Source organism: Rhododendron vialii, chromosome 3a (genome assembly GCF_030253575.1).
Source record: "Rhododendron vialii isolate Sample 1 chromosome 3a, ASM3025357v1".
Classification (NCBI taxonomy): domain Eukaryota; kingdom Viridiplantae; phylum Streptophyta; class Magnoliopsida; order Ericales; family Ericaceae; genus Rhododendron; species Rhododendron vialii.
This window is the reverse complement of record NC_080559.1, coordinates 8,241,534-8,264,381: the sequence shown is the minus strand read 5'-3', so window position 1 is coordinate 8,264,381 and position 22,848 is coordinate 8,241,534. Positions and strand designations below refer to the sequence as shown.

The window sequence follows — 22,848 nt, the reverse complement described above, 5'->3', positions numbered from 1 at the left end:
TTTTAATAGTACTCCACTCATTATTAGTAGTTACTTCATCCGTCCCTAAATAAATGTCCAGTTTCACTTTTTCCAAATTTTTTAAAATTAGTTATATGTTTTAATTTATACCGTTTTTCATAATTTTCAAAATGTTGTATAATAAAATCAACTAAGATCTATCATATAAGATCATTTTTGCATTAAAAAAAATAATATATTTTAGAAAATATAAATAATTTTTTTAAATGTCTGAAATAATAACATGGACATTTATTTAGAAAGAATGGAGGGAGTATTAGTGATTTGATATAAATAATGCTATGAGCTTATATATCCAACCCTGCAAAGGGAGGTTGATTCTATGCGGCTATATTAATATATTACTATTATTATTGGCATTAGTTGTTATCATTATTGCTTTTTTTTTTTTTTGAACGGCAACTATTGTGGCTATTATATATTATTATAATTACCTATTTTGGTGTACGATGGCAATGGTCCAAGCTAACATATATACTCCAATATTAGTATTATTTTTGAACGGCAAAAATTATTTTCGTGATTACTATTGTGGTTATTATATATGGTTATAATTACCTATTTTGGTGTACCTGGCGATGGTCCAAGCTACCATGTAATCTTCGTCAAAGGAAATTGATTCTAAAAACAAGTTTTTCTAAGTCTCAAAATCAATATTTGGCCGCGTCAGGTGCTGCAATTTACTTTTTAATTGGTGGGTCGTTGCGCGATAGCTTGCATTGTTATATTAAGCTATATACTATATTTCTTGTACGTGTTCGTAGAAAACAATTTTTATCACTTTAGTAAAGGGGCTTTTAAGATATCCGAAATGAAGGTCTTTATCATTTACATAAAAAAAATGATGATTCAGGCAGCGATATTCAAACTAAAGCTATTTTTAATGCACCTCCATCGCACTCCAGAGTCAAGAGCTAGGGTGGGGCTAAATGTGGAACACATTCAACCTGACTTTTTCCAATGCTTATAATAATTCAAGGGAGTAATTGTATTTGACAATGCACTATCTTTTAATAACCCAGAAGAAAGAAAAAAAACCATAGTAGAATATTCATGTGAAACGCTATATAAAATATTACGCATTCCTTTTTCGATAAATACGATATACACCTCTTGAATTGCATAAAAATTCATTAAAAAATGTTTAAAATTCTTAACATTTGCATGTAATTAAATTGGGAATATAAATTTGAATTTTTTCAACAGTGCTGTGTTGTGACTTTTATGCAATTATACAAATTTTAAAAATTAAAGTGGATTGATGCATGTAGTATACGCTAGTCATGTAAAGGAGTATCTAGAGAACAATAATGTGGTGGAAGCGGATCCACCTTAGTCTCATGTCTTGAATTGCAATAGACAGTTACAATCTAAACCGTTTAATACTATAATTAATAGTTCAAACCTGCTCAGAAACTCTTCGCTAGAAGAATTGAATTCTTCACGCGAAGAGTCTATGAGCATATCTGAAATATTGACTTTCCCAACTTACGGTCCAGATTTGGACTGTTTCCTCTAGTCCAAAACTTAGACCGGAGAGGATCCGTTGGTGTTCAATGTTTTGAAAAGAAACATATGATTGATTGTCTCTTTACGTAAAGTAATGATTAAAAACGTTCACCACAACACTGTTTTTTTTTTTTCTTATGTTTTTTTTTTTTTTCAGTTCGCGTAACATTACCATCAAAATTTATACTATTTTCGAACCATTGCATTGAATTGGTACTGTTTTAAGGTCATTCACCTCTCATATTTTGCAATACGACTAATTCTTATAGAAACTAGTACTAATTCAACTTTCAGTGGTACCATTGATTTTGTCCCAAAGAACTTCCGAAGGTTCTTTCTGGAACAACCCCCGAGAGGTTGCCGTAGTGACTAATCCACTTGCCTCTGCGGAACTTACCGTTCCACGGTCGCAAGGTCCATTCTCCTCGCCAGCAATTCGTTATTGAGGCCACCTCACCTCCAGCAAACGCATTACTTTGTGGGAAAGACCGGAGAGATTAGTCCGGTTCATCGAGAACGCTCTTCATTACCAAATTAATAAAAGAAGGTTCTTTCTCTAGTTTTGTAAAAGTTGAAGCGAAATAAGATCACAATAATATTAATCATTTGTTCTGGTAAACTTGAAACTATAAACTTACGTTTTTCTCGGATATACATCCATCCATGTCTAGCTTCTGTATTCCTGATTGAATCCAATCCACCTTAACTACACTTTTTTCATGTTTGGGTGAGCACATATGCCCCCTTGAATCCACCTTAAATTTATACATGTCTCCCTCCGTTTAATAATTAAGAACGGAGGGAGTAATAGTTTTTCATAGAATTCTCCATATTTGTACAGAAATTCATAACATTTACGCACAAATTAAAAAAATGCAGGAGAGATGAAGTCAAGCTCAAGTAGTTAGGGTGCAAGAGTCATACATGTCTCTCTGTTCACCATTTTATGGAGGGTGTTTTTATAAGCATACCGGTACTATTAGGATTGGATCCTTGGACTTAAGAATGTCGATAAGTGTGGCATCGATCGGGTCCAATAGCCTTAGTTTAATTTCCTAATCCCGTAGGACGTGGACTCTGTGTTGTTCCGATTACGGTGCCAACTCCCCGGCCGTGCTTTGCCCCGCGGGATATGAGCAGAGAATTCTGAGCCGAGTAGTAGGATTCTGCTCAGTTTATACCCAGCTATCCACATAGAAATGGAAGAACAAGTTCGTTCTCTCCACATTCGATGGGCATATATAAGAGCACATTTGATTCTTGATTCAAGATTTTTTATACAGAGCAATAAAAACTTTCGTTTTTGTGCTTTGCTTCTGATTTTTTTTTTTTTGATGTGAGTGCAGATACCATGACTTGAACCCTTGACATGTCAAATGGCACCACAAGAGTGCCACCATTAGGAAAATCAAGCTTGAATCATCAAAATGCACCTTAATTGACAGTGTCTCTGACTCACATGATATATCATATACGTTGTGCTAACTTTTTTTTATTTTCACGGAAAGAGTTGAGGATTTTATTAAGAAGAAAACATGTCCGAAGACCGTACATCAGCAAGGGCAAGCTTAGCTAAATTTTGAGGGTCAAGACCCCCCAATTCTTTAACCTAACACCTAATAGAGATTTCTCAGCCAACGACTAAGCTACCCTATTGAAAGAACACTTAACAAGAAATTTTTTGATGCAAATAAGATATTGTACGCGTGGTACCCAGCAACGCATTTGAGCCGTCCAAACGTGTTTTGGATGGCCCAGATCTAAGCAAAGGAAAAGAGGAGAGAGAGTGGTCGGCTGAGTAGGAGAGAGGGTGCTCGGATCTCAGCCATCCAAAACACGTTTCGACAGCTCGGATGGGAGCTAGGGTACCGCCACGTAATACCCAATTTGCACCCAAAAATTTCTCTGCATAAATAAGCCAAGTGGCTTATTTTTTTGTCCTTATTCTTTTTTTTTTTTGCATTTGTTAGTTTTTCACCAAATTTTTTGGGGATTATTACTTCATCATGACGATAGAAATCTAAAAAATAAAAAATTATGATCAAAACTTAATTTTTTTGAATAAAAACAAAAAAAAAGCCAATAAACCAATTTTTTTGTGTTTATTCAAAAAAATTGGATTTCGATCGTAATTTTTTACTTTTTAGATTCCTCTTGTCATGAAAAAGCAATAATCTTCAAAAAAAAAATTGACAAAAAACAAACAAATGCAAAAAAAAATTGAATAAAAATAAAAAAATAAGTCAAATAACTTTCTAGCCGAATAACTGACGTGATACTTAATTAGAACGCGTTTCAAGTGATGAAAAATATAGATCACATTTAAGAGGGAGTTGAACTAAAGGGACCCCTGGAGGACTATTCATCGGTCAAACTAAGACGTGCGGGTTTGGATTTGTATAGGAGAGAAAATCTTTTCTACGAATGTTTTCGTGAAAAAAAGTTTTGCGGAGCACCATCGCGTGTTTTCAAATTGTATTTGACGATTCAAATTTAAATAAAAGTGCTTTCTGGAAAAAAGTTTCATTGAAATCTGTCCAAAACTGAAACTGACAGCAGCCACGATCGCTCACCTCCATAATTTTCTTATTCACAGCGATAGAAACGAACAAGAATAGGGACAGATAAAGGCTTAGGGAATGGCGTAACCAATGCTCCAATGAAGAATTGGTGGAAAATTAACAAAGTCCTCCGTACTATATTCGTAACCAATGCTCCAATGAAGAATTGTGGGAAAATTACAAAGTACTGGAGTATATTCCAGAGCAGCCATCAAAAAATTTATTTCGGGTCAAAAAGCCGGGTCAACGGTCCACTTGACTCAAGCCCACCACTGACCCAGATTGTGAGTTGCATCTAGAAGAAACAGACAAAACAGGGTGCGCTTCTTTTCTCTCTCTAACCCCCACCACTCACCAATGAAATTTGCCTTAATTGGATTTCAGATCATGGACTGAGAGACTGGTGAAATTGACAAGAAGGAAAAGTATGTTGAGGTTGAGGTTGAGGTGCATGAACGTGCTCTTGCTTTAATTTCCGTGGAATATTTTGCTCTTTGATTGTACTATGAGATTACATGCAGACCAAATCTGAAATTTCCGTTAGCATTGTTTGCAAGATGTTAATTTGTTACGTTCAGGACCCGAAGACCCTTACAGAAGCGTAGCGCGTGATTCGAGCCGTCCATCTTTATAACAATGGTAGTGCAGCGTATGCTTTTTTTTTCCCCCCAATATTGGATATATCAATGAGGGTTAGCGGGAAAGTTAGTAAGTTATTCCCCAGCGCGTCTAGAAGATGTCCATGGTCCTGAATCACAAACACCTCTGCCAAGGCTTGAACCTTGGTTCTTGAGTTTGTTCATTGAAAATTTGAATGGAAACCATAAAAGCTAATTTGGGAAGAAGAAAAAAAAGTGTATCTAACTAGAGCCCCGTTTTCACTAAAAATTTTGCACTATAACTTACTGACTGTTGTGAAGTTGTTCATACTATCCTAAAACTTTTTGTTAAAAGTTAAGTTGTTTCCAAAATGTGTTGGGTTAGTGGCAGAAAATGTGTTGAATGTTTTAGTTTAATAAAACAACTTGACTACAAACTACTACGAAAAACTAGTCAACAACTTTTACACTCAACTTAAATTTTTGACCCTTTTCAAACTTAAATGCAAATAAGTTAAGTTTGGTGAGTTCTTCTAACTTAAACTTAATTCCCAAACTCAAACACAATGACAATATTGCCCTTTAAGGGGATAAATGTGGCATGTAGGGTTTTTCTACCCAGAGGGGTAGGTTTGGGTTGAGGCTGTTTGGGAAGACAACAATTTAAGTTTAAGTTAAAGTTAAAAGGAATTACCTCAACTTAAGTGAACAATTTAAGTTAAGTGCATAAGAACAAAGCCTTAATTAGCTAGAGATTTATGCATCTGCGGGGATCTGCAAGTGAATAAAACATAAAAACCAATTTCATGTAAAACAGAAGGTTACGAAACCAAATTCCTTAAAAGAAGAGACAAAATCCAAGAACGGGAAGCCTACGCTATTTCGAAAAATAGAAGGTTACGAAACCAAATTCCTTCTGTGTTTCAACAATTGGTCTTTGCCAAGCAACTATGAGATTAGTATCTTGCTAGAGCAATGGACAGAGTGATACAAGAAAATCTGAGATTCCTGAATTTAGAACATCATTAGGAAAATAAGCAAGAACATCAGATTGGTTTAAAAAAAAGAAAAAAAAAATAGTTCAAACCACTAACAGTCATCAGCTGGTTAGAGCTACAACACTCACCCCTCCTCCCAGAACGACTAGTCTGAAATCCATACACATTTACCATCAGATCAGTACCAGTAGCATATAAATTAGGGGGTAAACGGGAGGGTTATGTTGGAATACTATAATGGGCTATTAAACTGTATTTGTACAGGTTACTAAAATAGGACTTTGTTCCGTCATTGAGGTCCGTCTCGGGTTTGTGGATTAGCTTACGGATGTGGTTCGGGGGAGAAATTGGGAACGACATTTATACAAATACCTGATAGTCAATAAAATGCTCACAGCAATTGAGTATTTGAGAACGGCATTTATACAAACACCTAGTCAATTACGGTCTTCGAAAGTGTATGCGGACCGGTTTGTGTGTCGTTTAAGCTCTTCTTCTTTTTTTCCTAACCTAATTATGGCCCTGTACAATTTCGTGAGGTGGGGGAGGAAAATACCCCAGCACTGAATGAATCTAGTTACTAAGAGATATGAAAAAAAAGACATTCTCACTCTCTAACAGGAGTAATAAAACTTTGTGTTCTAACAGAAGTCATATATAATAAAGTACATCCCTACCAAACTTTGTCATTATTCTCAATTCGGATTCAGATTAAAGCATAATAAAGTATGAAAATACAACTTCTGGAATCGAGAGCTTACTTAAAAGAAAGTGATTAGGGCTAGAGGAAGCAGTAGGCGGAGATTGGCGGAGGAAGCAGTGTTTGGAGGAAGCGCATGAAGGCGGAGATTGCCGGCACGGGAAGAGCATCGGCAGCACCGTCTGTATGTGGTTGTTGAGCAAGAGAGGGAGGTGGTGGCTAAGCTGTGTGAGGGGAGGAGGCAGAGACGAAGTTGGGTGAGGGGGAGGCCGTATTCACAGAAAGGGGGGAGGGGGGCAGGGTTAGGAAATCATGTTTTCAAATTAGATGGGGAGGCGTTATAAAAAAAAAATTAGTACGGGTTTGATTGGGAAATGGTCAAGAAAAATTAAGTATTTACAAAAATGCCATTTGGAAAATGAAGGGTGAGGATTTATGCAGAAGGAGGGGATAAATCTTAAGCGTTGGTTGTTTTTTGAATTCAAACACAGCTCTGTTTTATTATATAGATATGACCAATAGAAGAACTTGTCCCACCAATCTATATAATAAAACAAAGCTGTGTTTGAATCCAAAAGATAACTAAGACTTAAGATTTATCTCCTCCTTATGCATAAATCCTCACCCTTCATTCTCCAAATGGCATTTTTGTAAATTCTTAATTTTTCTTGACCATTTCCAAATCAAACCATCGTACTATTTTTTTTTTTTAATAATGCCTCCCCGTCTAATTTGGAAACATCCCTCTCCCTCTCTCTCTCTCTCTCTCTCTCTCTGCGAATACGGCCTCCCCTTCACCCAACTTCGCCTCTGCCTCCTCCCCTCACACTGCGTAGCCACCGCCTCCCTCTCTTGCTCAACCACAGACAGACGGTACCACCGCCGCTCTTCCCACGCCGGCAATCTCCGCCTTCATGCGCTTCCTCCAAACACTGCTTCCTCCGCCAATCTCCGCATACTGCTTCCTCTGGCCCTAATCACTTTCTTTTAAGTAAGCTCTTGATTCCAGAAGTTGTATTTTCATACTTTATTATGCTTTAATCTGAATCCGAATTGGGAATAATAACAAAGTTTGGTAGGGATGTACTTATTTTATATGACTCCTGAGAGAAAGACAAAGTTTAATTATTACTCCTGTTAGAGACTGAGAATGTCTTTTTTTTCATATCTCTTGGTAACTAGATTCATTTAGTGCTACTTCTAGGGTATTTTTTTCTCCACCACCTCACGAAATTGTACAGGACCATAATTAGGTTAGGGAAAAAAAAAAGAGACCATCCCACAAATACTTTCGAAGACCATAATTGACTAGGTGTATGTATAAATGCCGTTCCCAAATACTCGATTGCTATGAGCATTTTATTGACTATGAGGTGTTTGTAAAAATGTTGTTCCCAATTTCTCTAACTGAAAGATTACCAAAGTTCAAATATGCAACGTCAAGCAGTTCCGCTTTTTAAGTCTGTGAAGTGCATTGTTGGAACTGAAGTGCATAGTTGGAACTTGCTTGGAACATTCGTCATCATTTTTCTTCAGGTTGTATGCATTGCGGAAAAAAAATTCCAAAAAAGTTGGGTTGCCCGACATGGCTTCTAGATTGAACAGTTTTGATTAGCCTTAAGCTAAGGTTTGCTCATGGTCGCTTTCTCTGTGTATTTTTGTAGTTTCCTCTCCAAGTTCAATAAATAGAATAAGTTTGATCCACACTTTTTGCCTACTGATGATATGAGACAATTGTCTACTAGAATCTTTGTGTCTACATTTCTTTTGAAATTGCATACTTAAGTTGTACCTTTGTTTTTCAATACTTAACTTACAACAATGATAATGTACCAATTTATGTCGTGTTCTTCTAACAAACCCTGTGATAGATGACCTAAGAGAAAGACTTCACTGCTGTGTCGAGTTTTCTCAGCTTTCTATCATCATCTTGACTTCACTACAATAGCCTAATGCTTTTTATGTGCTTCCCCACTATCTCGAATGAGTTTCCTGGCCTTAAGTAAACCAATTAGCCTCACTATTTACGATAAGTGCCTACCACATGTTTGAGAAAATGTGTACTTCAACTACCAATTAGCCTTATGCTTTTCATGGTCTTAAATTGCCTGAGTTACTGGTATAATTTGCTCCAACCAAGCAGTAATCCATCTGCCTTCAAACTATTTGATAAAATGTCTCAGCTAGGTTTCAGAGTTTAGATTTTTCTGTCATGGACTTAGCTGTAATTGAGGCATTTACGTATGCATAAATGCATGAATGTCTGCATGCATTTATGGTGATATGTTTCAGTCTTGGTTGTGCGTGCAATGCATGAATTTAGTATGTTTGTATTGAAGTATGCATATATGCAATTAGTGTTAGCATTATCAGCGGCGTTGATGCAGCCAAGACTTTTGTTTGTCATTCACATGCAAACCAATTGAACCTTCCTTTGTAATGGAGTTCCTGTCTTAACGTCACTTGGAAAGTTGAAATCACCACGTGTTGTCATGTTCCTTTCATGATGTTGGAGAAATTGAATTAGAGTTCCTGTCTTATCTTCAATTGGGAAGTTGAAACCACGTGTTGTCATGTTTGAGATAGGAGAATGGTGGTCATCATAGGAGAATTATTCTATTGTTAGTGGCTAACCCAAATGTGACGGGAAGGAAGCCAAAAAAAAAAAGGCAGTAAAGAAAAAAAGGGTTCTATTTTTAGAAAAAAGAAAGAAAAAAGGGTTCTATTGTTAGTCGTGTCTTCTTCGAATGGAGATTTATTCTATTATTAGTGGCTAACCCAAATTTGACTGTGGATTTGATTACACTTTCTATTTAGTTGTTTCATTTTTTTCCTATTAGGGTTCTTAATTGGGTACGTTTTCAGGTCTCATTATGTTTGATTTTCCCCTGCTTTTCGCAGGTATCATTCGGTGACCAGATGGAGCCCTAATTGCATGTGTTAACTGGAATTTTTTGGGAGCCCAACCAAGGTAGCAATTTACAATTTATATTCGGTTGTCGATCATTGCTCCTGTTTTTTACTAAGATAGATAGTTTGCTCTAATTTGTAGGCCTAAGGATGCTGATTGAAAAGATAGAATGAAAGTTAGTGATTTTTGCCTTCGCTAACCCTCTAATGTGTATTCACTTTTTCGAATCAAGTGTTGTAATGAGCTTAAATGGATTTCTACTCAAAAGCTATAGTAAGAGTCTTGCATATTCTCAAACTAGTAACCTATGTCCTTTGGTTCATTTAAGAAAACACTAATCAATTATGATTTCAAAGGGGCAAAGTGAGGATGCTTTTGTTTGAAGCGATCATGTTTTTTTGATTCTTAACAGGGTACGACGAATTAGAGACAATGGCTAGCAAACGGAATCCAATACACGTGGCCAATGGAGAAGAATATTCACGGGTATGAGCCTGCACATGTGGGCAATGGCTATTTCGGGAAAACAAGATTTATGCAAAACTGTCACGACCCGCTATCCCTGGACCCCTTATAAGGGAATCACGGCCCGTGACCGGCCAACAAGGCCTTCTTACATAACCAAATGGGCTCAGAATAAAGTGCTCTAAATAAAAAAAATTGAACATTTGCGGAAGCGATTAAAAAAACTTCACTTAAATTTGTGGGGTCTATTAATCAAAGTAACCATAAACAAGTTTAAGCAAAATGAGCACAACCCATTTGGTCTAGAGCATCCATACATTGATAATTTTCATGATATCATAATTACATTAGCATGAACATCCATAACATACATAACTTATGTACATCACTTTGCAAAAATATATACACCCTTGATCATAAGGGAAACAAGTACAAACACGTCCAAAAATACAAGTCTTCTTTCTACTTCCATTCTATATGCAAAACGATGCCATGAAGCCCAAACTTGCACAAAATATTGCACCTATAAACTATTGTACTTCATCACCTGAAATTGGTAATTAAACCGTCAGCTGAAAGCTCAGTGAGTAAAGCTCATACTCTAATTTGGGTTTTGAATATTCAACTCACATATAGCACACTAGTTAAGAACATTTAAAAGAAATCCAAAAGATATTTTACATGGCAGCATAAAGTACTCAAACACATTGACATAGCCAATACTACCACGCTTACCACATACATATACATACATGACACATGTCGGGATCCCGGCCGATTATTGGTACCCATCGGCAAAGGCACATACATGGATATTATGGAACCCTCCAGGAAGGGCACATACTGGATATTATAGAACCCTCCAGAAGGACACATAATGCTAGCTATTATGGAACCCACTAGCGGGCACATACGGTATAAAGCAAAGACATGGCTTACACACTTCATAGACTAAGACTTATAACATACACGGACTTGTAACATCTTAGAAAGCACATTGAAAACCATTCCACATTATAACATAACGCTCAAATCACGTAGACATATCACTTCATAGTATTGGAAAACCAAACCACACTTCATAGAAAAAGAAGTTCATAAATTTCCCATTTCAAAGTATGAGATTACTCACCTTCCTTTGCACTTCAACTAAACATCAACTTGTACCCCTTGTATCCTTCGCTTGATCACCAAATCCTAAGTATTGTATATGCACATATATTATTTACACAAAAAATTTCTGAAAACAAAAATGCATATGCATGATACCTAAAATGACAACTTAACGTACTTTCATTTAGAGAATTCTTGAGAACAAACCATACAGAACTAGGTCCTAATACTTTTACCAAATAAAGATCACTTATATGCATATGCTATCAAAATTAGTCAAGAATTAACAAGGTCAAGAACTATGCTCTTGAATTAAAAGAACAAAGACTAAGACTGCAGAATTCAGCACTGATCGAAACAGAACACAGCTTAGTAAACAAATTGTTTAAAATTATTCTCTTTGACTTTTACTCTAATTTTTGGACACAATACACTAGACACATATGGGTACCACACATAAAAATTTCAGAAAATAACGTGATGAGAAACTAGGTCAAACACACCAAAAATCGAAGGCTAAAACAGAGATTCAGCAGTAGCAGAAAAACAGAGTGCAGTCTAGTGCGAGATTTTTCTAGACTTCGTTTTAAGGAATACTAATCCCAAATTTTTACACAACATTTTAGACTCACTGAGGAACATCCCATAAAAATTTCATAATTTTTGAAGATGATTTACTAGGTCTAAAAATTCGTGGCTTAAGGTACAGATTCCAGTAAATTTCTGGACAGATTACTTTTCAAACTCACTACAAGAAAATTTACCTCTTTTAGGTTTAAACCATGGATTGAGAGAGCTTCAAACACTTGTGTGAGAGATGGATTTAAGATTGAATCTTGCTCCAATAACTTGATTGAACCCTAGAACCAAAACCCTAGAAGTAGAAGAGGGGGAAGCCTTCTTGATTTTCTTCTTGAGAGGAGTGAGAGACGTAGGATGTTGGAAGGAATGAGAGGGTGGGGGCTGTTATTATTTTCTTCCTTCCACGTCTGGAATTGTCTAGAAAAGGGGTGATCTAATTATCTAATGAACCCTCACAAAACATTCTCTTCAAATAAGTACCCAATAATATTTTCACATTGACCCATAACCTTATTTTATGAATCTCTATGTTTTGTCTTAGGAAATTTGACTCATAACACATAAATCATATTCATGGCATATAATTCAAATATAATTCGTTTGCGTCTCATAGCACATAAAGGACACGTAAACACTTAAAATCACATAATTTAACATCTATGATTAACTTATACTTAAATAAGCATGATTAGCATAATTAAACATCTTAGGTGTTACAAAAACATGCTTTAAGCAAGTTCAAGATCAGTACGGGCTGGTTTGTGTGTAATCAATGCGAACGAAGATGTCGAAACTGTAACCAGTTATTCATTTTTTACTATAACTTAGATGTAACACAACCAAAACGATTGAAATATTCGCATGCATTTTAGGTATAATGTCAAGATGGTCGTGAAAGACTCCACTAGCTCAATGAAACTCTTGCTAGAGAATCCAAAGGCAGAATTTATCTTACAATGTGTCGCATCCTATCTGAAAAAATTAATGTTAAAGGTAAATACTTAAAAGTTAGATATAAATTACACTGTATAGAATTAAAATAATATTGTAGTACCTTTATTTGCTTATTGTTTTGCCAAGATAATGGCGTGCAAATGCTTAATGACTATATTTCTCAATATTATGGGAGCTCATACGTATTCATTATTCCTGCTCCAACAACTGGGAGTCTTGACCATGGTGCCTCTGTGGTGACTTTTGTTTTAAAAGTCGATTAGTCAGGAGATCTAGTGTTTGCATCTTTCCAAAGGTAATAAACGATTACAAAGATTGTAGGGGTGATAAGTTGTCCTTTTTTCTTCATTTTCATGCCTAGATTACACATAAACAAATTAATATTCTGTGATGGATTTAATAATTCTTAATCTTATTTATGTAGGAATGTCGAGGACTGACAAAGAAACAATTGGGTCGTCATGATAAGAGATTTGTTAATAGATTGGGAATTTCATAAGGAATTTTTATTTGTTAGGTTAAGTTTTACAAATATATGTTCGGTTTTATTACATGTGCCGAGTGATTTATGGATTAGGGATATTTTTGACCTGTTTGAATATTTTTTGCACCTCGATTTGACCTACACATATATTGTATTTTACTTTATTCCTACCCATTTTTTTCAACATGTCCTCCCTTTGCTCATTTTTCGACCTGTAGCTTCAGCTGTCTTCAAAATGTGTTGCGCCGTGCTTCAGGTACGGACATTCACTAGTATATATATATATATATATATGGTAAATCAACTTGATTACATCTTGTTGTAAATTTCTCGTTAAAATGTGACACAGGTAATGTACGAGGTGCTATGTTGTTGCAGTTGATTAACTATTCAATATTTCTTTTTTTTTATAAACACTATTCAATATTTTTTGTTATATGCCTTTTTAACTCTGTATGTATAGTTAGACCCCAACTTTATCAATTCCAGTTTATTTTCTTTCTGTTTTTTTGGGTAAGATTATTCTGTTATAAAAGAACCACACCGAAAATACAAGGCCAAGTCCACTCAAGACACAACAATCTATTCACATCATTCACGGGGATTCTAGCCCAAGAAAGCTAGCAAGCTCTGACATCACTAACAATATTGCTTTTAATTCACAGTTTCTACCAACAAGTACATCGTGTTGAAGACAAAAATCACACAACCATACACTTTTCTCCCAAACTGAACAAAAACTTTCCAAACTCATACCTATTTTCAAAACTGGAGACAGAAAAAACCCGAGATAATCAAAGGAGAATCGAACAAGAGCACTTTCAGATGACACCAAAACCAATAAACACCCAAACAAGGAAAACAAGTATTTTAAAATCATACCTTATTTACACCGTCCAACTGTGTCACTGTTTCACCTCCATGTCTTTGCTTTTGGACCTCTCTCTTTGATAATTAATGTTCATCCTCTTCTGCCTTTTATAGTAACATTTCAGCTCTTTTTGGAAAATATAACTCTTACACAGATGCTAGCTATTGGAAAAGAATAGAAAAGAAAATTGGTTCTATTGGACTTTCATTTCAATGATACTTCTTTCTAATTGGGCAAAATTGGGTGTTTTAGTACTGTTGGGTTTGAAAATCCATATATGGAGTTCATTTTCTCATGGGCCGTATGGTCTTCCATATGCAGCCTCCTAGGTGCACTTAATGTAAGCTTTCTCCAAATGATCTTATCCTTCCTTTATATAGCCATCCACCCTTTCAATGGAAGGCTAGGATCATTTTCTTTAACATTTTTTAGATTATTCTCCAACCTTCTAAAAAGTTCACCCTTCTAGATCACTACCGAACCTTCTTTTCTAAACTTCTCTAGACTACTCTCAACACTTGCTCTAGTCCTTATTTTCTTTAGTAATGTAGTGTTGTTTATTTTGCCCATATTTTAGTAGCCTTTAGAAAAAAAATGAAAACATTGGCTGGAAAAAGGCCTGACTTTCATCTTTTCGCCTTAGCCTAAGATGGCAAGATTCAATCCCAGGTCTTAGGTGTGATAACCGAAAGTTGCATAACCCGTTTTGGGCTTTCAGTAGTTCAGTCTGTTTGGGCTACAAAACATCTTCTAAGACTAAAAGTGAAGTTTCCATTAATTATGAGATATCTCTTACTGATTTGTGCATAATGCTTTTGTAATATTTTGATTGCAGAGACGGTTTGGCCGAACTCAAGGCAGCAACAAGATTGTTGATGAATTTCTTTTGCCAAGCCAAAAGAAAAAAAAAGAAAAGAAAGAAACAAGATTGTTTTTGAGTAATTGATTCAGAAACTGAGGGAGGTTCGCTTGAGTTTGGAAAATCTACCGGTAGATCTCCCACGCTTATTGAAGGAGATCGACCCCCTTGGGCTTTGGAGGATTGAAGTCGTCGTATGTGCATTCTTCTGGATTTTGCAGTGCCATGTCGTTGTGCACTATTGCACTTTAGCAGTGCAATACGGCAAAACAAAGTAGTTTTAGACCCCACTTACATCAGCCGACTTGTAAATTTCTCTTTGGAGGAACTATATAATTGGGATGGTATCCAATAACAAACTCGGCCCGGCTCAATTGTTGTCCACAATATAGTAGACGGAGGCGAGGACTCTGCAGTGCTGCCTGGTAGTGGCAGCAAGCACTACCCACACCTCAAAACTACTGGTCCAGCGGTCCTCTTAAATTTTTTTTTCCAATCTGGTAAGGGGCCCGTTTTTCCCTTTTCCAAAAGCCCTAACACGTTTCCCCTAAAAGCATCAATATCAGGCTCAACAAAATGTAGGTTAAATTAACCTCAAAAATAGACTTTTCTACTTTAGCTACTCATTTTTTTCACAATTACACAGAATCAGTCTCTTCTCATTCTCAAAATTTAGGTTAAACTACCTTTTGTTCCCATTGCAACTCACGAAAGCAAGGCCACACTCCTTATGCATTGTTATCCACGATTTCATTTCAAGTGAATCCCTTTCTCATCTGGACAAAATGTCCAGTCCACATAGTAAATAAGAGATCAGCCTATTCATGGTTGGAACGCGGCCAAAATTAGCGTAGGCTTTGTTATAAACTAGCAGTCGGAATCACTGGCCTTGTACACCAAGAAAGAGGGAGTTCCTGTATAAGTAGAAGCCAGTGCCTTTCCAGCTGAAGTTGGCTGGGAGAATGCCAGCTGAGAGTGTTCTAGGACTACTTCCATGCAGAAACTTCTCCTGCATTGAAGAAAAATATCAGATCAGATAAACATTAAACATAAAACTGTTACAAGTGGCCAAATTCGAGTAACCAAAAAAAAAAAAAAAAACACGCAATTTAGCTACCATGTGCAAACAAAACAAACGCCCAAAAAAATAAACTCACTATTGGAGGAAGAGTGGACATGGAACTTTTGTTCCATGCAACATGATTAGGGAAGCAAATAGTTTTTTGAAATTTGAACTAAGATTGGAAAAGCTATGAAGCACGGATACTCCAAGCTACTCGTGTATAGATATCGGATACGGCAAATAATTATTGAAAATTTAATTTGATGTTATTAATTTGGGATACTTGGGATACTTCCAGGATACGGCATAGAGAAAATGAAATTTGGTAAAGGACTATGTGACTAAGTAGGCGCAAAATATAAATGTGCATATAGGACCAGCTGATACTCAATGCTAGAAAAAGGTCATAAACAATTTCTGGTACCAGTCGATCGATGCGTCATCCATCGTCTCTCTCTCTCTCTCTCTCTCTCTCTCTCTCTCTCTCACACACACACACACACACACACACACACACCCACACACCCACACAGGCTTCAAAACAGTTAGCAAGAACACCTTTTACCCCTTTCTTTAAGCAGCCCCAGTTAGAACCTGTACTAGGGCCATTCGTTACTTAACTGCTAAATCTTTGGGGGCTCTAAGGATACCTAGCATGGTATCAGGGCTTAATCTTTTAAGACAAATTTCAATAAGCTATCGTATGAAGTTCTTCTGTCTAGTTCAGAATCTCTTTTGGTTAGGACAATTTGTTTACCCAACAGGAGCTACCATTAAAAGGAAGAAAGTAGAGATCAAACATACTACGTTTATGATATATTACCGTGCAGCATCAAGTAAATGGATTGCAATGTGTTTTCTTCTGTTGCAGGGACTGACCCAAATGGCTCTGATGCCGCATCGAGCTGGAACAGTTTCCTCTTCACAGAATATGGCTCCACTGCGGTTGCCTTCCAACACCTCGTAACTGGTATGTGATGTGGCTTTTCTTGCTACTTCCCTCTGAAAAATCACTTCACCAAATTGGAGAGTAGTTGAATCTGGTCTTGCATCCTTTGCTCCAGTACCTTTGTGTCCTCCTCCACCCTTTGAGCTTGAGAGGATCTTGTATGCCTTCTTTATCTGTTCTGCAACTAGACAGCCAGCAATTCTTTGGGATTCAACAAATAGGTACACCTGCAAACAAGTGCAAAATCAGATTAAGAACAAGCAATAACACCAAGGTTCAAGAACCAACTTAATGCATAACCTTATGTACCGGTTCTACAAAGAACCATGTTTTCAAACAACAGAAGCAATCACATAATTCACGAGTAAATGAAATACAGTGTGCTTGTGAAAGGTTTTTTTTAATGCTGATTTTAATGTTGTTTTGAAGTGTGTGTCATTTCCAAGTTCATTCCGGAGAAAGGCAAAGAGTGCATGTATTCTTTGATTTGGTTCCACATGTTTTTGCAATATTTAGATAAACTTATATAGTGCACATCTGTTCTTCAAATCTGAACATCCATTTTGTATAAGTGCAAGCAAAGAGTGCTCAAGCCAATTACCTTACAGTGCTTATGAAATATCCATTCCTCACCAAGCTCCATCTCCATCATCTTTACAACCTCCTGGACCTGACAATACAATAATACCATAATTGAACCTCCACATCTCATAAATGCAGTACAAATTTACATACTTATCTATAACCCAGAAGCAAATTTGCACACCTTATTCCTTTGATGAGCAGGGTCATCCTCCAACACCAAAATTATACGACTCCCTTTTAGCGCAGGCATTTGAATCTCTCTCTCATTTCGCCAACCCTGTTCCATGAGCTAGTTTCTTTGATCGAATATAACACTATATAAATAATATGAGCACATTTTAATACAAGTTTCCTCCTCCTTTTATCAATACCTTGAATTGAATACCATGAGTGTAATCCTTGTGGAATGTCTTGTGGACCTTCTCATCCCCTTCATCCCCAGCAGCATATTTGAATCCACATGTGGTACACGAGTGTAGTAGAAAGTCAGACTGACCCAACTCTAAATGGAATTGGGCATAGCTCCTTTTCTTGTTCAATACTTTCCTAGATAAAGATGGCACTGGTTTTGATGACAGGTCCCCCAAATCAGCTCTCTTTGGCATATCCCCCACCGATCCACCATCACTACCACTTTTTTCACTAAAAGGGAAAAGAAAAGAAAAAAAGAAAAATCCACAAAGTAAATGACTCCATGAATAATCTAAACTAAGTTGGCTCTGCTTGGATAGATGCAGATTTCAAACGAAAGGATTTTACGTAGAATTTCAACAACAAAAAACATAGTAAGAATTTTAGTTATAGGTGTTCTATGAACCTCAAGTGGTGATGGATTCAAGGTCGAACACATGTATTTCATTAGGTTCTTTGTATAACCACGATAAGGATTTCAATTCATGTTCAAAAGTTCATTTAAATTCATCACAATAAATCTACCGAACTCGATTTCAAAATCTGTAAATATCTATTGGCCCAAAGAGGTCGCAAGGCACGAAGACCAAAAATTTCAAACTTTGCTTTTGCTAACTCCAAGGCCCCAGGATCAGTCAGGATGAGCTCAAGTGGGCCCGAACACCTGGTTACGAGGGGAAAAAAAGAAGATACGTATCTACCAAAACTAAGGTTTAGCTACTTACCGAAGAGTAGTGTTGACTCCTGTCAGTAAAAATCGAAAATTATCCAAATGGAGCCCTAATAATTCGGTAATTCCAACTTTCAAGAAAATATGAGCGTATTGTAAAATTCATTCAAGAACACTATTTCTTTTTCCTTTTCTTTTTTGGGTAATGCACGATGTCCCGGGCCAGCTTGCGCGCACCTTAAACTAATCCCTACAGCCCCTCTCACAGCCATTTTCATACACATACGCGTGAGGTGAGGTGGCTTCAAGAGTTGTTGGCAAGGCGAATCGAACATAAGACCCTAAGACCACTATTTCTTACTAACTCCAAATACGGTTACTGGGTTGAAATGGAAGGTAATTTGGACAGGAAAAAAAAAATAGGAAGAGAAAACCATACCTTTTTGGTGGGTTTGGAGGTCGTCTACGTTGGTATGTGATTCGAATTTCTGGTTCTTTTCTGTTGGTGACTTCATCGCGGAACAAATCGTCGTAAACGGGAGGCGGGTCATCGGATTTCGGTGCAGAAGAGGAAGAATCTGAGGGGGTTTTGAAGAATGAACTGATTTTGGGCTGCATTTTTCCCGTTTTTGTTTTGTTTCGTTTGATGGAGATTTTGAAGACTTGGAGGGTTCTGTAGTCTGTACATAGTACTATAATTTATGAGTCTTTTCTGGGCTCATTTTAATTATCCGTCACCGTTCACTTTTTAAATCTTACAGTACTTTTTAGAGAACCAGAATGGCTTGTATTATGGCGCCAAAATAATTTTGTAATTGAAAATTTTCGCGCCAACGGTTCGTATTGTGGCGCCAGCTCTCTTTTAGATTCACATTTTCCACGGAAGAGGCCGCGATCTACACCCCACCTCCACGAACGCTGCCTCTCTCTCTCTCTCTCTCTCTCTCGTACGTAAGTAATCAAATTAATTAGGATGGGCACCTAAATAAGAACCCTCCTAACCACATGCTAGTATATATCTGTGCACAGGTTGTGCATAGATTTTATTGTGGGGTTCACCACAGATCCCACACAAATAATCCGAGCTGTTCATCGTTCATTAGATGTAAAATATTTTTTCAAGAGTTTCCGTAAAAAATAAACTCAATCTAATACCTATAGGTGCTCGATCCAATCATCTAAATTTTTATTCAGATTTTCGAATAATAAAAAATTAAATGATTAGATCAAGCACCTATAGGTATTAGATTGAGCTAATTTTTTACAGAAATCTTGGAAAAAGTGTTTTACATTTAATAAACGGCTCGAATCGTTTGTGTGAGACCCGTGATAGGCCTCACAATAAAATATGTGCACAGATTATCTGTGTGAACAGATTTACCGCCTAAATAACTCCTCTAAATAGGATGCATATTTAATTTATTATCGAGAATTTCAAAACATCTTTGTGGTAATTTTACATAAAAAAGAGTTTATTTTCCCAAAGGGAATACTAAAAAATAGATTCCAACATATATTTTTCTCAAATATACTTTTTGAACTTCCCGAAATTGACGATAAAAATTAAAAAATAATAAGCGGCCAAGCATGTTTAAGCAGCACTATCCGGGCTCACAAGTCACAATGACGTGTATGAAGCGTTCTTCTCAACTTCCATTTTATTTTAGGCCAAGAATGATTAAAAAATCCCAGTTTGCAAGGAAAGCTCTCAACAAACCTTCAATATCTTTCAAAATTTTATGGAATAAAAGGCATAAGAGCATTTTCAACCTTGACCCAAATCCTTCTCCAAATTTATTATCTTCTTAATGGAATAAGAATAAATAACTGGGCAAAGGCCCTTTTTTGGGTATGGCCACAAGGTAGCGAGTGCAAAGCAAAGAGGCAGTAATGCTAATTAAAGAGACTTCCTTGCATGGCCTCATCGCAAAAAGTCTCTTTCCTGTGCTATCAAGATCAGGAGAAAGGCTTTGCGCAAGAAAGAATATATTGCCTAGTCTAACTCTTAAGTCGGAACTAGAGGCAATGAATATTTGAAGGAGTAATTGGCTTTCTTTTTCCCCTGGAATTGAACCGTAAGATAACAAATCCATTGTCTTCGAATGGTCCAGGTATGCCTTTCCAAAGCCGGTTAAGAGATCAGCCTTCGTGGACAATAGGCCTCCAGCTGGTAGTAGTGGCAAGGGAGGAGTGAATACCCACTTAGCCCCTTGCATTTTATAAGCTGGCTGCTCTGCTACACTATACTAGTTTTAGGGTGCTGGCACTTTACTAATATCATATCAAGGTTAGGGGACTCTATCATGATCTTACGAATCTCAAAATCTCCAAATTGAAGAACGAGCTCTTTCTTTTGCTCGCCCCTATCTCATCAGGGCTATCGCCGCCATCGCGCCCAAGACTTTTGAAGATAGCATTGAGACTATCCTCCGAAAAGTCCTGGCCTTTTATGGTCTTGAGAAATCGGGTCCCGTCCACAAGCCAGCCTTTGAGCAAAAATTTCAAAAATCTCTCTCCAATCCTTGACCCAAATCCTTCTCCATTTTGGATTTTACCCATTTTTTCTCCCAAATTTGGGACAACCCAGACCCTTTTCCCATTTCTCCAACAGCTAGTTAGAGAAAAAGAGAGGAAAGAGAAAGAGAGGCATACAGGTGCAGAGCTTCGCTGAAGTTATTGAGTTTTGCCGGATATGGTGCAGATCTTTGCCGGAGTTGCCGAGTTTGCCGAATATGGTGCCAACCTTCACCGTGGTTGGGGGTTTGAACTATGACAGAGGAGCAAGGAAGAATCTGGTGCAAACGAAGAAGATGTAGAGAGAGAAAATGGTGGTGTGAGGCTACGAGCAAAAGAAGAAGATGAGAGAGATACGTAGAAAGAAGAAGGCGGCGTGAGTAGAAGAAGATACATGGTCCTTGCTCTATCTTTTTACCATTTTGCCATTATGAATTTTATATATATATATATATAATATGGGTAAAATTTGGGTTTGATGATTGGAGATGTGCCTACCCAAAATGGGTTTTTACCCAAAATTTGACTCAAATTTGGGAGAAAAAATGGGTGAAGGCTGGAGATGCTCTAATGAAAGCAATAAACCTGCACGCTCCAAACAGTAGATTGGATTAATTGTAGGGGTTAGCATGGATTAGATTGGTTCAATTTTATAGTAAACCAATAACTAAACCACTACGTACGGATTATGAATTTGGGAAACCAAACCAATCCAAACCATTAGACTATGGTTCGATTTCGGTTTCGAATCACGGTTTACTTTCGTAAACTTTTTTAAATACTCAAAATTGCAGAAATAAACTAAGAATTGGTTTTCATTTATAGAAATATAGGAAAATTTAGGAATTAATTGAGCCATGGAATCAATATTCACTTAATGGAGCATTATACATCCTAGGGGTGAGTATGGTCTGGATTGGTTCGGTTTTACATTAAACCAAGAACCAAACCAATGTCTACAGATTATGAATTTGAAGAACCAAATCAATCCACAAAAGGCATATAACCAAACCAATCCAAACCATTAAAATACAGTTCGGTTTCGGTTTTAAATCACGGTTTGCTTTAAACGAAGCTATTATCTCAAAAAAATATTTAAAGTACTTAAAATTATAAAGATAATTTACAAGAAAATTTATATTAAAATCAATTTCAATCAAATTACCAAAACACACTAACATCGACCAACTAATTAATAGTTTAATAGTAAAATACCAACAATTGCCTCAAGTCTTAAACTAATAAAATGAAATACTGAAAATTAGGAATGAGTTTGATATATAGTAGAAATTTAGTCTAAACTGTCTGGCAGGAAAGGAATACTAAATATTGTGGTGGATTTAATAGGATCAATAATTAGATAAGTATTTGACTAAGGGCTTGTTTGATAACCTAAATTCAGCACTTTAAACTAAATCAATTAAGTAATAAGTGATTCAGTATGTTTGATAACAACATTATACATTGCTTAACAAATTAAGCGCTACTTAAAATGTAGGCTAAAAAGTTTTAAAAAAAAAAAGTAGCTTTGAGTTACTTAATTTTGGTTGAATTCTTGTGTACTTGCATTTAATCACCATATCACCACAACCACTCCCACCACCACCACCATTACCACCACTCCACCCACCACCACCACCACCACCACTACCACACCGTCGCCGCTGCCACCACCACAATGCCACTATTGCACAACTATCACTCCACCGACACCACTCATTGTCACTATTACACCGTCACTCTACTGCCACCACCACCATTACACCATTATCGCCGACAATCTACCACCACCACTGCCGCCACCACTCCATCACCACCAACACACCACCACCACCACCACAATCACCATTTCACCATTATTATAAGTACATTGTGACCATTAGTAAATTAAGAGAGAATCGGAACTAAAATATATTTATCTTTTTTTAATTCAATACTTAATATGTTTACCAACCAGCTTTTCAACTTAAAAAATTCAGCATTCAGCTTTCAGTACTTTATTTTTCAGCATTCAGTTTCAATTTTCAAT

The 22,848-nt window shown here is 36.7% G+C and overlaps 1 protein-coding gene and 2 long non-coding RNA genes across 3 annotated transcripts; 1 reads left to right on the top strand and 2 right to left on the bottom strand.

Annotated features, from left to right (window-relative positions):
* The first annotated feature begins 7,215 nt into the window (after window positions 1–7,215).
* Window positions 7,216–9,832, top strand: LOC131319199 (uncharacterized). The gene is made up of 3 exons (XR_009197922.1): window positions 7,216–7,379; window positions 9,290–9,359; window positions 9,712–9,832. It is a non-coding gene; the product is annotated as an uncharacterized LOC131319199 (long non-coding RNA).
* A 228-nt stretch (window positions 9,833–10,060) lies between these two features.
* On the bottom strand, window positions 10,061–12,065 carry LOC131319198 (uncharacterized). Its single transcript, XR_009197921.1, has 3 exons — window positions 11,642–12,065; window positions 10,897–10,961; window positions 10,061–10,311 (listed from the first exon to the last, which is right to left on the bottom strand). It is a non-coding gene; the product is annotated as an uncharacterized LOC131319198 (long non-coding RNA).
* Window positions 12,066–15,215: 3,150 nt separating this feature from the next.
* LOC131319196 (protein CHROMOSOME TRANSMISSION FIDELITY 7) lies at window positions 15,216–18,960 on the bottom strand. The gene is made up of 6 exons (XM_058349357.1): window positions 18,745–18,960; window positions 17,596–17,857; window positions 17,406–17,501; window positions 17,241–17,309; window positions 16,514–16,866; window positions 15,216–15,636 (listed from the first exon to the last, which is right to left on the bottom strand). Exons 1-6 carry the CDS (start codon window positions 18,921–18,923, stop codon window positions 15,495–15,497), a joined length of 1,101 nt encoding a protein of 366 aa, XP_058205340.1. The 5' UTR covers window positions 18,924–18,960; the 3' UTR covers window positions 15,216–15,494.
* Window positions 18,961–22,848: the final 3,888 nt, after the last annotated feature.